At 46.0% G+C, this 12,861-nt stretch overlaps 1 protein-coding gene across 4 annotated transcripts in view; it reads right to left on the bottom strand.

The window, feature by feature from the left end:
* PLEKHG4 (pleckstrin homology and RhoGEF domain containing G4) overlaps window positions 1-12,861 on the bottom strand; it is an 83,347-nt gene that overhangs the window by 51,695 nt on the left and 18,791 nt on the right. For all 4 annotated transcript variants that reach the window (XM_017824182.1, XM_017824183.1, XM_017824185.1 and 1 more), the window contains exons 3-5: window positions 9,862-11,935; window positions 4,468-4,683; window positions 1,190-1,313 (exon numbers count right to left, since the gene is read on the bottom strand). In XM_017824182.1, coding sequence (XP_017679671.1) covers window positions 1,190-1,313; window positions 4,468-4,683; window positions 9,862-11,935 — 2,414 coding nt within the window. The remainder of the gene's footprint in view (window positions 1-1,189; window positions 1,314-4,467; window positions 4,684-9,861; window positions 11,936-12,861) is intronic.

The raw sequence follows: 12,861 nt of genomic DNA, 5'->3' as shown, positions 1-12,861 counted from the left end.
AACAAGATTATGGAAACAGAACACATTGTCATGGCAGGGTGAAAAAAACCACAACATTATGGCTTTGTGAGGACAGGGAACTAACTGGCCACCTTCTCCTAACCAATATATATATGGAAACCACCACTGGATTGCTCAGTTCTTACCTCTGCTACGAGATTCTGTGATTTCCACCCAACTTCCCATTTCTCCAATTCCTAGAATACATGTCACTGATAGCAAAGGTGTCGATACCCGCTCTGGATAACCCACACAGGAAAACCAGTCCTTCCTAATTGTGTTCAGGGACAAGCTTTGTTTTAGCCTCACTGCTTCACAAGAGCAGCCAGTCTGGAACTGACCCAAAGCCTGTCTTGCCCAGAATCAGATTTGAAGGGAGAAGCATAAGAAACAAAAGCATGAGTAGCAGAAGCTTTCTTGTGGGTTAAGCCTGCTCCCTTTACCAATGGTTTAAAGCCTTCAAAAAAAATCAGAGAGTTAGCTTTACCTCTTACTATTTAATCATCTAAAAGGGAAACAAAGTGATGAGCAGTGGAGGAAGAGTCTGTCATAGTAAGAGGAAGAGCAGCTGCAGCCAACTCCAGCCTGCAGACTCCAAAATAAATTTTCAGACAGACATCAAGGCAGATTTTCTCAACCCTTGCAGATCCTCCCTCCTTCTCAGCTTGGAGGCCTGGCCCTAAAATATCATGTCACAACACTACCACGGAGCTGCTGCATGACTGCCCCATCATAGCTCCCAAATCCCATCTTCTGAGCTAATGAAGGATAGCAAGAATGGCTTGGATTCATAGCAACACATGAAAACATTCAGTACATAACCAGTTCTATGACACCATGTGCATAAGGCACATACAGAATAGGCAGAGTGCTTGCTGAACACAAGCCTGTTCACCCTAGCAGGAGATCCCCACCTGTTCTGGGACTGTCTGGACCAGGTTCCTAAGACAATAAAGTCACAGAATCACAGAATATTCTGAGTTGGAAGGGATACACAGGGATCATCGAGCCCAGCTCTTAAGGGAATGGCCCATAAAGGGATCAAACCCACAACCTTGCTGTTATTAGCACCATGGTCTAACCAATCAAGCTAATCTCAAGTCAACCCCTTCCACCGGCTGCTCCAATTCCCACCTCCCAAAAGGCAAAGCAGGGAGGGCAGCAGCTGTGCCCCCCCAGGGTCACACACCTGGGGATGCTGTGCAGGTACAGGAGCAGGCGCACAAGCTCAGTGGTGTTGCAGTGGGGGTTCAGCCAGGCCGTGTTCCTCGTCGTTATTATGGCCACTGCACGCCCCGATTTATCTCTCGTACCTGTAAGGGAAAGTCACACAAGGAATTCAAGAGAGCCTGGCTGCAGTTGTGTATGCCTCATATCCTCCTACCAGCACCCCATCACCTTCCTGGCAACCCTCCACAGAACTCAATACAGTATATGTTGCAGATGGCAGGAGGCTATAAACACACTTCCAAAGTACCCAACTGCTGCCCCAGAGCGAAGTAGCTGAGCTCTGCTTGTCTTTGTCTCATGGTCTTGTTAAATTTGGACTGCTCTCTTCTACCCAAGCACACACTCTTCATCAATATGGCTGAAGTTGGCTAACAATAACCCAATTTTGTGAGAAAAGCAAGAACCTCATGAACTCAAGATAAAAGAATCTCACCTTCCCATTGCTGTCAGATAAGAGAACACGCACTACATAACGAGAGTGGGCACACAGGCTGAGCCCAGCACGTAACCAGACTTCTCCTCCTGGGAGCAAGGCCCTGGAGCCGGAGCCCAGAGCTCCTCCTCGGAGGTGGCAGAGCGGCCAGCCCAGGAGCACACCCCTGCCTGCCTACAGCTCTGGCAAGGGCACACTCAGTGCCAGGCTGTCATTAGTTTCAGAGCTTGCTCAGAGAATAGATAAGGCACAGTATGGGCAACACAGCTGAGCTGTGATATGCTGGGGAAAGAGAAACTCCTCTGCTTCAGTCAGCCAGGAAGCACAATGCCTCTCTGGCCCCCATTTTACAAAAGCCCAGAGACACAGCTCATCACAGGAGGAGAAGGACATACCAGTGCTGGTTCTGGAATTACATCCAGCCTCCTCTCCAGATGCAGAGGTGAAGAGCAGGTGGGCCACTTTGGAGACCCAGAGCTGCCTCTGCCACTCAAAAGTAGGCAGTGTCTCTGGAGTGAGGCTGCTCAAGTGACAGCACTCACACGGGTCAGGGGCAAGGTAAGTGATTTGGAGACCAGCAGGGACAACATGTCTATTGTGTGAAAAGTAATTCATAGGAACAGGAGCCATTTCCTGTCATACAAATTGTATGAGAAAGAGTCAGGAGGGAAAATCCCAAGCACGAGAGAAAACCAGAGGCTTAGAGAAAGCTGTGTCTTTCTGTCTCTCCTGAACTATATTGCTACCACAGGAGATACTGTCCTGCACCACCTCTCTCCCCATCCCAGGGATAAGCATGAAAGCTGACAGGTAAAACAGACACAGATGGACAGACCCACGCATGGAAAACTGCCCTGGAGTGATCTCAGTCTGTCACTAGGATGTGACTTGAGTAAGGGCCACACACACAGATGGGCACCATTTCAAAGCAGGGCCTTCTCCCTCCCAGGGACCAAAACAGTGACACAGGCTTTCTCCTGCTAACAAAAATCCTTCTTCATCTTTGTGATTCAGGAGAACTTTTATTATTCTGAAATACTGTGGCCTGGACCCTGCATACTCAAAAGAGATGGAAAGAAATTAGAAAAAGCTTATTAATATACCTTGTTTCATAAGATAAGGGGATCATCACAAAATAAAATTTAAAAAAGCAAAGCACTCAATTACTGGAAAAATGGCTCAATAACCAGTCTCAGTAAAAACTTTTTAACTCTGAAGAAACATCTCTTGTCCATCAGGGAGGATGGGCCTCACCAGAACTAGACTAAACCTTGAATTTCCATATAGTAGTCTGGGAATTGCCTGACCAGGTCAAAAAAGCAACCACAGCCACCAGGGCTAGGTCTCCAACAGTGGCACAATCAAGATCATTCAAGAGCAGAATGCAGAATTGAAACCATCCTGAAAGTTTCGGCTAACTCCATCAGCTACTAGTTTATTAATTAGCTCTTGTTCACTATTCATTATAAAAGTTACTCTTTCTGATGTAATTATTGTATCATTACCAATGACTAACATAAAACATTAAACTGAGTGGTGAGTGTGTTCCCTTAGGTGTGAGGATTGCCCACAGCAGCAGAGATGACTATTTGAGAGGCATCTCAAGTACACAGAGCTAAAAATCACTCTCTTAATCTGTTTAGTCATCCCCTTCCCTTTACATATCTGAGGTCAAAATTGGTGTTGCAGCCCTAGCACCGAGTGGGAGATCCCTGTGCTGCCTTTCTGCTCTCCTTCCCAACTCCTTCACCTTGCACAGGTCTGCCTGACCTCTTCTCTGCTCTCTGCCCAACTTGCACGTGGCTCCTGAGCTGATCAAATGCAGATTATCTTCCTGCTCCACAGTGGACAACCCTCTCGCTGGCTATGGAAGGACAAAAGCCCACAGGGGCTCCTTACACAGATGCTGCCAAATGCTGCTTCTCACTGGAGAGGTAGATCTCACTCCCTCTGCTTTACTTCATGTTTGGTTAAACACAAAGACGTCTTGTGTGGGCCCTGCACACCAAGTGATCCTGGCTGCTCTGTCCAACAGCCTCAGCTTTGTTCACCCCTCTGTCAATATTTGTCCCATGCAGAAGTTTTATCTGCAGCCATTTGATACTTGCTGCTGTAACAGATGCAAACATTGAATAACGTTTGACCTACAACTTGATCTTGGCAGAACAATTCTGGGGAGTCCTCCCTCGATAGCTACTTTTGTCATCTGCTATTTAGCTACACTATCGTTCATCCCACACACTGCTCACCCACACTTCACTGGGATATTCCTTTCAACACTGTGTGTCATGAAAACAAATGTTTTCTAAAAATCTATTATATCCAGGTAGCTACATTTAATCAACCAAACTTCTAATTACCAAGAATAAAACTGGTTTTCAAGAGCCCTGTCACACAGCATCTTCTACACACCTATCCTTTAATTATCTACCAAAAGAATCAAGTTCCTATTGTTCTGACCAGGTCTGATGTCAGGCCCACCAGCCCATTATTAGGTGCACCCTCACTCTTCTCTTTTTGAACTCCTGGTATGAGCCCACAGATTTGGCATTTCTGACTCATATGTGCTTGGTTAACATTTTGAGACTCCTGGGAGCAAATTAACATTACTTTCATGGGAGGGAAGTTCCACTTCCTGTCCTGCCCATTCTGAACCTTTAGAGGATTCAAGAAGTGTTGCTTCTGGAGAAGTTTGGGGTGAAAGAAATGGAACTGGCACCACGTCTCCAGCGCTGCAAACGGAGGCTTATCTCCCTTACCCTCCTACAAGCCACATTTCCCAGCATTCTGGCCCAGCTACTCACCAGGCAGGTAGGCAACTCCACTCCTGAGCACTTCTGGGTTCACATCCTTGACTATGGTAGGTGCAAAGTGACCACCCCAGGCAGTTCCAGAAGTTGGGGATGTCGGGGGAGTAATTGGTGTTGAAGTTTCCTCCAGGGCACTGACTTTACTCGCTGGTTTCAACACATCTGTGCCAGCTGCTTCTTTTCCCAGCTCTGTCCCTTCTGACACCATCCCTGTAAGACAAGCAGCAAACAGAAGCTCAAGCAGAGTTCCACCCAAAAGGTCCCATGAAAGTTTGAGATGGGGGAGGGACGTGTCCCCAGCCCCAGCACTCTGCAGCTCCTTCAGTCCTCGTGCCAGCCGCAGGCGTGTTCCAGAACTGGTTATAGCATCAATACTGCTGTAATTCTAACAAAATAAACCAAGTTATTGTGAAGTTTGCGAAGTACAAAAGCTCGATTCAGATCAGGATTACTGTAGTCAAAGCCATTTTTAAAGGTAACATATCAAGCAGTACATGTCTGCTCACAGCCTGGAAGTCTGGCACGGTGCAAGTCCCTGGCTGAGCTCCAGCAGCCTGAGCCTGCTGAAGTGATAAACCAGCTTCTGACAGGGAGGGCAACTCCATCACAGCACAATTACTCCCCCAACACCACTTTCAGATTAGTTCCTGAAAATATGAAGTCAACCTGAGGCTGACAAATCAGCTGGAAATTAGCCAAAGAGACCTTGTTCTGCTCGTCCAGACTTTTTTAATTAACAGTTAATGTGAAAGTCAGAAACCTATTTTAAAGCACTGAAGAACAGGATGATTACACCAATCAGCTCCTGCTCGAGAACTACAGAGAATGCTTCCTTTGTCTGAGACCTCAGCTCTAAAGTACAAGTTCTCAGAATAGGTTAATTCTAAAATTAAATATTCTGGCTACTACATGGAAACTAAGGCTGGTTTTATCACGTTTTAATTTTCATGCAAAATTATCTGGACAGAAGAAAAAAATATCTACCCTCTGTGTAAGAAGTATTATTCCCCATTTCTGAACACCACAAGAATTAGAAGCCAACAGTGTGCCTTCAATAATACATCTTTAGCATCCTAAGTACCCAGCTTGGCTATCCCAGTCTTTGCAGAAAGCTGTAATAAAGAAAAGGCTATATATACTGCACTGATACTTCAGTATCTACTAACACAAATATCAATCTTTCTTCAGGAAAATAAGAGTGGAGTATTTATTTGCTTGCTATGAAGTCAGACATTTTAATTGCTACTTAAAATTGACTTCAACCATCCTACCTTCCTGCTGCATCAACAATGCTGCCACTTGACTCAGTTTATTTACTAACAGATTCCAATACTTCATTAAAGAGCAGGACCAGGAACAAAGCAGTCCTTGAAGTGGCTTTCAATACAAGTTTTAGCAGTGAAGGAGATTTACAGGTTGAGGCTTAGCCTGAACTGCTTTCAAAATTGCTAGAGTGGGTGAGAGAAGTGCCCTGAGCAGCATGGCTCATCCACCCCACAGTGGGGGGAACTGGGAGGGGCTCAGGGCTCTGCCCCATCAAGGCCATGATGGAGCAGCTGCTTGTTCCTCTTTGTAACACCCCTCTTGAGGAGCATCCCTGGCACTGAGTTTGGCATCTGCTGCATTTGGCCACTAAGCTGCTAGGATGGCCTCGGGGCTCTGCCCAGTTCTGGGCCACACCAGAGCTCCACTGTGTCCCTAGGGCTACCTCAGCCTCCACTTCCCAGTGGTGCAAGAGGTCACTCACTTGAGACAACGCTGCAGATCTTCCTGAAACAGCATTTTAGAGGGGCACTGATCTCCCACAGACAAGGTTTCTTGAGCATCACAGAGTCATATAAGTCATGCCCAAAGCTTTCATATTATGGGCTGATAGATTTTCTAGGAGAACACAGAATCACTTTAGCAAGGAGCTGTAAGGCCTGGCAATAAGCAGAACCACGCAGCTTGTAGTAAAAGAATCTGTATTAAATTACAAAAGCCTGCAAAGAGGACCAAAAGGTGGCATTTAAAGAGGACAAGAAAGGGAATATAGATAGCAATGTTCCACATATATATCCATGTATATTCCACAAATGTACATGACAACCCTGCCTTGGATATCTCTTCGGAATGAGGCAGCAGCTCCCAAAAGCTAGAAGAGAAAAGCATTTTGCTCAGCCCATCATGCACAGTCCTGGTACTGGGACAGCCCTAGGGAAACCTCACTGGAGCTGTGCAGCCTCCAAACTGTGTCCATCTTGCCCAGCTGAACCTCTTCCCTAAGCTGCTGGGGCCCAGCTCAGATGTGCAGACGCCACCTCTTTGGAAGAGGCCTCAGCACACTGTTTGTTATTTGCAAGCTGGGGCGGAGGCACTTACTGAAGCGGAAATTGGAGAAGGCGGAGGATTACATCTAAAAGCAAATTGAGAACAGGGACAGCTGAATTTGCCGTGTTTGCAGGTTCCACCTCTCCCCGAGGTTAAGGAAGTGGCAGAGGAGGATTTGCTTGTGTGCATTTCAAAGAGACATTAGCATTTTTCCTGCAAACTGCCCGGGCACCAGAATCATCTGTGCTAACATCACACAGGAACTGGGAGCAGGAACGGAACGCCCTAACAGGTGCTGCTGAATATGCCCCACTGTGGCTTTTCAGCCTGTTTCTTGAATATCAAGATACTTTCCACCCACGAAATAGAGGAATTCTTTCCAGAGCTGCAAAGTTTCAAAATTCGCTTTCACTTAGATGTTAGTCATTAGGAAAAAAAACAGCAGTCACATTATCTGTGAATGGAACCAGTGTAAATTTAAAGCCACCAACTCAAAACAGTTCACATTTGACTCTCAGTTAGACTTCGTTTTATTTATATCTAAGTCTTTCTACATAAGACTATATTTGTGCAGAAAACAAGCCCACTGGGAGTGGAATGAAAGGGAGAGAGTTAAGGGACAAGGAAAACAGCAGACACAGCAAACTCGGATGCCCTAGTTCTACATGGGTACTTTGACATAATCTACAATATCTGCTGTAAGAAGCAAGATCCTCCACCTCACACAGAGCAAATTGTGCCTCTGCCCACTGCTGCCGAGGTGTGAACTGCAGATCTGAATTGACCCAGTACAGTTTAAGCTTTGTTGTTATTTATAGTTTAGGCAAGATACCCACAGTTTCCAATCATAGTAGCAAAATGACCCCAACAAGACACAGTTACAGAGAATTTAACTCATCTACACACTGACTGGCTGGAAAAGAAAAGTCCATTTGTAGGACATTTGTTTCACATTGTAATTTTATCTCTGAATTATCTTATTAGTATATCTCTGAGGGTTTAATGGGGCTAGATAAGGGGATGGCTTGTTTGGATCTCAAAGCAATCAAAGGTAATTGAATAGATTAAGCTTTTTATAGTGCCAGCTACAGTGTTTAACACACTCCCAGCATTAACAGATATTTGAGCTCCCCTTTGCCTTAAAGAGTTTGTTTCTTTAGTTTGGTTGGTTTTCCTGGTGATTTAAGTTTCCTTTTGCCTTACAAAACACTGAGATAACAGGGCAGGTTTTTTTCTAAACTGCAATGCCCAAGTTTAACACCAACAGACTTGAGCCATGAATGTCACCTATTTCAGCCAAATCCCCAGAATCGTTTATATTGTCTTTCATTAAAAACAAACTCCACATGCACCCCAGAGGGGTCCAACATAGCTGAAACCTTCAGCACCAGCCAAGACTCACTCTCTGAAGCAGTGAGAACATCTCACTTATCTCCTAACGAGCTGGACCTGGCTAATTTTAGACAGAAGAGATGGGAACAATGAACAAGCAGCCACTGGAATCATGAGCAAAGTGTCCACCCAGCACTCAACACAGACTAGGTTTTCCGAGGCTCAGTCCTGAGCAAACATGAAGTCAAGCCAGGTTCAGCTTGGTCAGGAATGGATACCCACAGCACGGTTATTTCCTGGCATACATCCCCCAAGAGCCTCAGATAGGCAGAAGGGGATCTCTTTTTTTTCTGGTCCTGGTGGTAGATGCTCAGAGATGTACACTTCAGAAACAGCAACTTTTGAGCTGACCCCTCCATTTCACAGTAGAGAAATGCTCATCACTCCAAAAGTATCAGAAATGCCTGGCAACCATGGGCCTGCCTAACTACGGGATTATTTTGGTGCAGATGTTAATGAAATTTTATTTTAACCAATGGACACTAATCTAGCTCCATTAGGAGGTTGCTAAGACATCAGGTAAAACGTGACTTTTGGACACTTGAGAAAGCAGTTGTGTGTGCAGCCAAGTGGAGCTGTGCTGCAGCGCTGAGGGAGGCTCTTGGCCACACAATTTGGGAACACTGCAAGCATTACACTGGCAGCACATCCCAGGACAACCAGCTCTGGATCTGTTGGCCCACAGGGTCAGACATGGTCTAGCAGCGTGGGTCTGTACCACCAACCGTGTCAAGAGTCCTCAATCCACCATTTCAAGCTGGATGATTTTCCTAGCCAGGGGTCTCAGGGAATGAGAGCTGTGGAACTGGAATGGCACGTTTCACCCGCCCCCGCCACACACTCGCTCCTCGGGTGATCTGCATATCTCACTGCAGCTTTCCAGACTCAGCAGAGCCGGGCAAAGCCCACACCGTGTCCGTGTGGTTACACACTGCCTGGTACAGTCTGGTGCAAAAGGCAGGCACCTGGACTGCCCCCTCAACTCCTTCTGAAGGAGCACAGGCATCAGGAAATCTGGGAAAATACCTGCTTGAACATTCGGTCTGAGCTGAAGTTAGATGCTTAATTTCTCTCTGATCTCCCACTCCAGTTAAACAGCTCTTACTTGAAACATAATCAAGCTGAAGAAAGCACGCCGGAGGGGAAGGGGGGGAAGAAGGGGGGAATCCCTCAACTCTTCAGTTTGCTGCCTAAATCAGTTACCAGCACACAAATTAGTTGATCTTCAGGTCATATTACACAGCTAGTATTTTACTGAGGCATCCACTGCTGCTTCCTCTTGCCACAATCATCTTTCTAAAGCCAGTTTTCAACTATGAGACTTGTGCAGTTAGACATTCTCACCTCACACATTGCTGTTGTGTGCATCCTTAATGTGCACATCATGAATGTAACAGGCAGAGGTCACCAGCAATCAGGTCAACTGAAATTAAAAGTCTCTTACACTGGAACTTCGTAAATTTGCAAAGAATTATTAAACAAAGTACCACAATAAACCCACCTGTGAAGAGAAAGCTAAATTTCCCACCACAAACATGACAATTTAATCACTTCCCTGTGCTATTACCCCAAAGCCTCCCAGCAGACATACTTATCAAATCCTGCTTGGTAAGTAGTACTCAAGCAGTACTCCTTGAGGACTTTGCTATCAACCCATGTTATCAAACAAACATCCAATAATTGTACCTTTAGGAGATGATGTCCCAGAAGCTGCCTCTGGGTGGGACTGCAGAGCACTGGGCTCTGTATGTCCCTCAGCAGGTCCTGAGGACAGTGGTCCAACCTCCAGTTCCTCTTCAATGGACTCCAGTGTTTTTGAGGCTACAGTCTTTGACTTTTCCCCATAAGAAAAACTTCCCTGGTTCTCCTCCCTTCCCGGCGAGTCCTGCACTGCAACACACTCTGTGTTCAGCACAGAGCTCTCTTCACTTTCACGGCCCTGGTTTTCCACCAGTCTTTGTGGTTCCTCAGACTTCTCTCCAGAGCTCTGGGTTTTGAATTGACTTGAATCTTCTGTTTGTGGATCAGGGCCCAAAGAGTCACTGTTATTTAATTGTTCTGTCATCTGACCCCCCTCTGACAGAGCAGTTTGGAGCAGTATGGATTCTTCAGCCTCCTTATGCTCTTGCTTTTCACCATCTGACAGAGGTTCATCTCTAGAAGCTTTGGCAGAACAGTGACTATGACTAGTTTGGTTTTCATTTGCTGTCAAAACCTCTTTAATCTCTCTGACTTCTTCTCGGCTATCCCTTCTTCCCACCTCAAATTCACCTACTTCTCCTTGCTTCTTTTCTGGAGAATTTAATGGAGAACTGAGATTTGCTTCTGTATCGCTGCAGCAAGAACCTACATCTGCCATGTTCTCTGAAGGAGAGGCTCTCCCCACACATACATCTGAACTCTCTGGCAATGCAGTGGCCTGAACTGGCACAACACTTTCACTGACATTCTGGCACGAGACATCAGAACCTTCCCTCAGTGTGCAGTGTGGTCCCAAAGGCCCTGGGACAGACACAGGAGCGGCGTCCACCTCTGTTGGTTCACTTTGACCCTCTTCAGCAGCAGTAGCATTCAGAATTGTTTCTGGGCTCTGCTCAGATGTTTCAACAGCAGCATTTCTGCTGGGTCCATCACTTTCTCCCTCTGTGTTTCCCGGAGCACCAGGTGTTTGTGCTTTGCAGCTGACACCATCCCCAGCACACGCGTCGCTGTAGCTGCACAGTGCATAGCGCCAATCCAGCGAGTGTTCACTGCCCGGCTCCTGCTCTGCAGATGAGCCTTCTGTGCTGCAAGCACGAGACTCAGACACAGGAAAATTATTCCCCATGTTTCCAGGACCAACTGATATTAGCTGACCTTCTGGAGACAGTTCTCCATGTGCCATCATTTTGCTGCTTTCTAACGGAATGACATTTTTGAGAACTTCTCTAGGAGTGCTCAGAGTGTCCATTTGACAGTGTTCCTTCTGCATAAGTGCTGACTGAATTAAGTTCTTGGAGTAGGTGCTGTCTTGTATGACAAGAAACCTGTGCTTGCCTTTAGGCTCATTCACTCGTGCTCTGGGCTGAGTTAGATAATTTAAAGCCAGCGATTGGGTTAAAGAGCCTGTTTGTGACCCAAACCTGGGCAGTGAAACTTCTGCCAGCTCAACGTACTCCCCTTCAAGGTCACTCGTCAAGTTCTCTTGAGGCACAGGACTGGCACAGACACCATTGACAAGAGCCCCACTTAACTGTGAAGCTGTGCTGTTAATGACCAGGTTGTCTCGATTTGTATGTTGTTCCTGCAGATACCGAGAGCCCAGGTCTGGTGAACTGTGCTCAGTGGGGAGGCACAATATGGAACGCTCCTCTGTTATTTCTGGAGAGATGATACTGTTTTCAATTATTTTTGGTTTGTTTATAAACTCCGGATTAACCACTTTATCCCAGGGGATACGAAATATTTTATCATCAGTGGTTAGTAAACAATTTTCCAGTGCTATACCCATCCGCTCTCCATTGAACGTACTCAGCCATTCCAGAGTAAAAATAGAGGTATATGAAACTTCTGGAATCACCACTTCCTCTACATTATGCTTGTCTTTTGCCAAACATTTCAATACAATTCGTGGAGACTTCTTCTCATGGGGGACCACCTGCAGGTAGAAGTCACCAGGCTCCAAGACTCGCCAGTCAATGGAAGCCAGCTGGATTACAATCTTCTCGTGGATACACAGGGGCCAGCCCGCGTGGCGGAACAGCAACCCGCAGTACTGAGCCTAGGGAGACAAGAGAGAGTGTTTTCAGCATCAGGAACACATCTCAGCTCAAGCTTTTCAATCAGAGATCAATAAAACAGTTGAATTTAGGGTCTCTGGTTATTGGTGTAGGGGAGTTTTTCATACCGAGGCCTTCTCTTTAAAAAGCAGAAACAAGAAGAGCTACCAACACAAACCACGTAAGCAAGACAGGGGGGACAAGTTACACTGGGAGGCTGCAACCTTCCAGGAATTGGAAGGAGACACTGCAAAGACAAAGCAGGAGAAAGGAGGCAGCAAATGAGGAAAGCACAGCAGAGCCATACAGAAAGAAGGCAGCAAGTCCCATCAGCAAGCTGTGAGGAACTACATTTAACATACAAGCAACTTCCTCATTCCCACAGGCCAGTCCCCAGACAAATCCCAATCAAGCAAAAGAACTGAAGTTTCACGGCTGAACTGACTTGACTCAATTATTTACAGTTTTATCACAATTTCAAAAAATAATTTCAGTGCTTTGAACTTGATTCTGTTTGGGTAAGATTTAAATTAAGCCATGATATAAGCCATCAGTTCCACAATTAATTTCATCTTTCTCTGTACAACAAGGGTTTAGATTCAATTTGCCACAGAGAAACCACAGAACTGGAAGGAACTTCCGGGATCCTCTCACACCTTGAAACAAGAGGTACTGGCATAAAAGCTTTACCTTCAGCCCAGCCAGGTTTCTAATTCTTACTGCACCTAATGCAAAGTTGCTCAGAGTCTTGGAAGCCCAAATCATCCTTCAGATTCAACAATTCCTCCTCCTCAACCCTGGAGCTTATTTTCTGGATGCATTCCCATTGCTTAGACTCACTAAGCCGTGTCACATCACCTCAGCACATCCACCTCGATCATCTCCTGGGCCTGCGTCTCCTCCATGATGCCTTTTTTTCTTAAAAACA

Source organism: Lepidothrix coronata, unplaced genomic scaffold, assembly GCF_001604755.1.
Source record: "Lepidothrix coronata isolate B3197 unplaced genomic scaffold, Lepidothrix_coronata-1.0 Scaffold110, whole genome shotgun sequence".
Classification (NCBI taxonomy): domain Eukaryota; kingdom Metazoa; phylum Chordata; class Aves; order Passeriformes; family Pipridae; genus Lepidothrix; species Lepidothrix coronata.
This window is presented reverse-complemented; position numbering and strand designations above follow the sequence as displayed.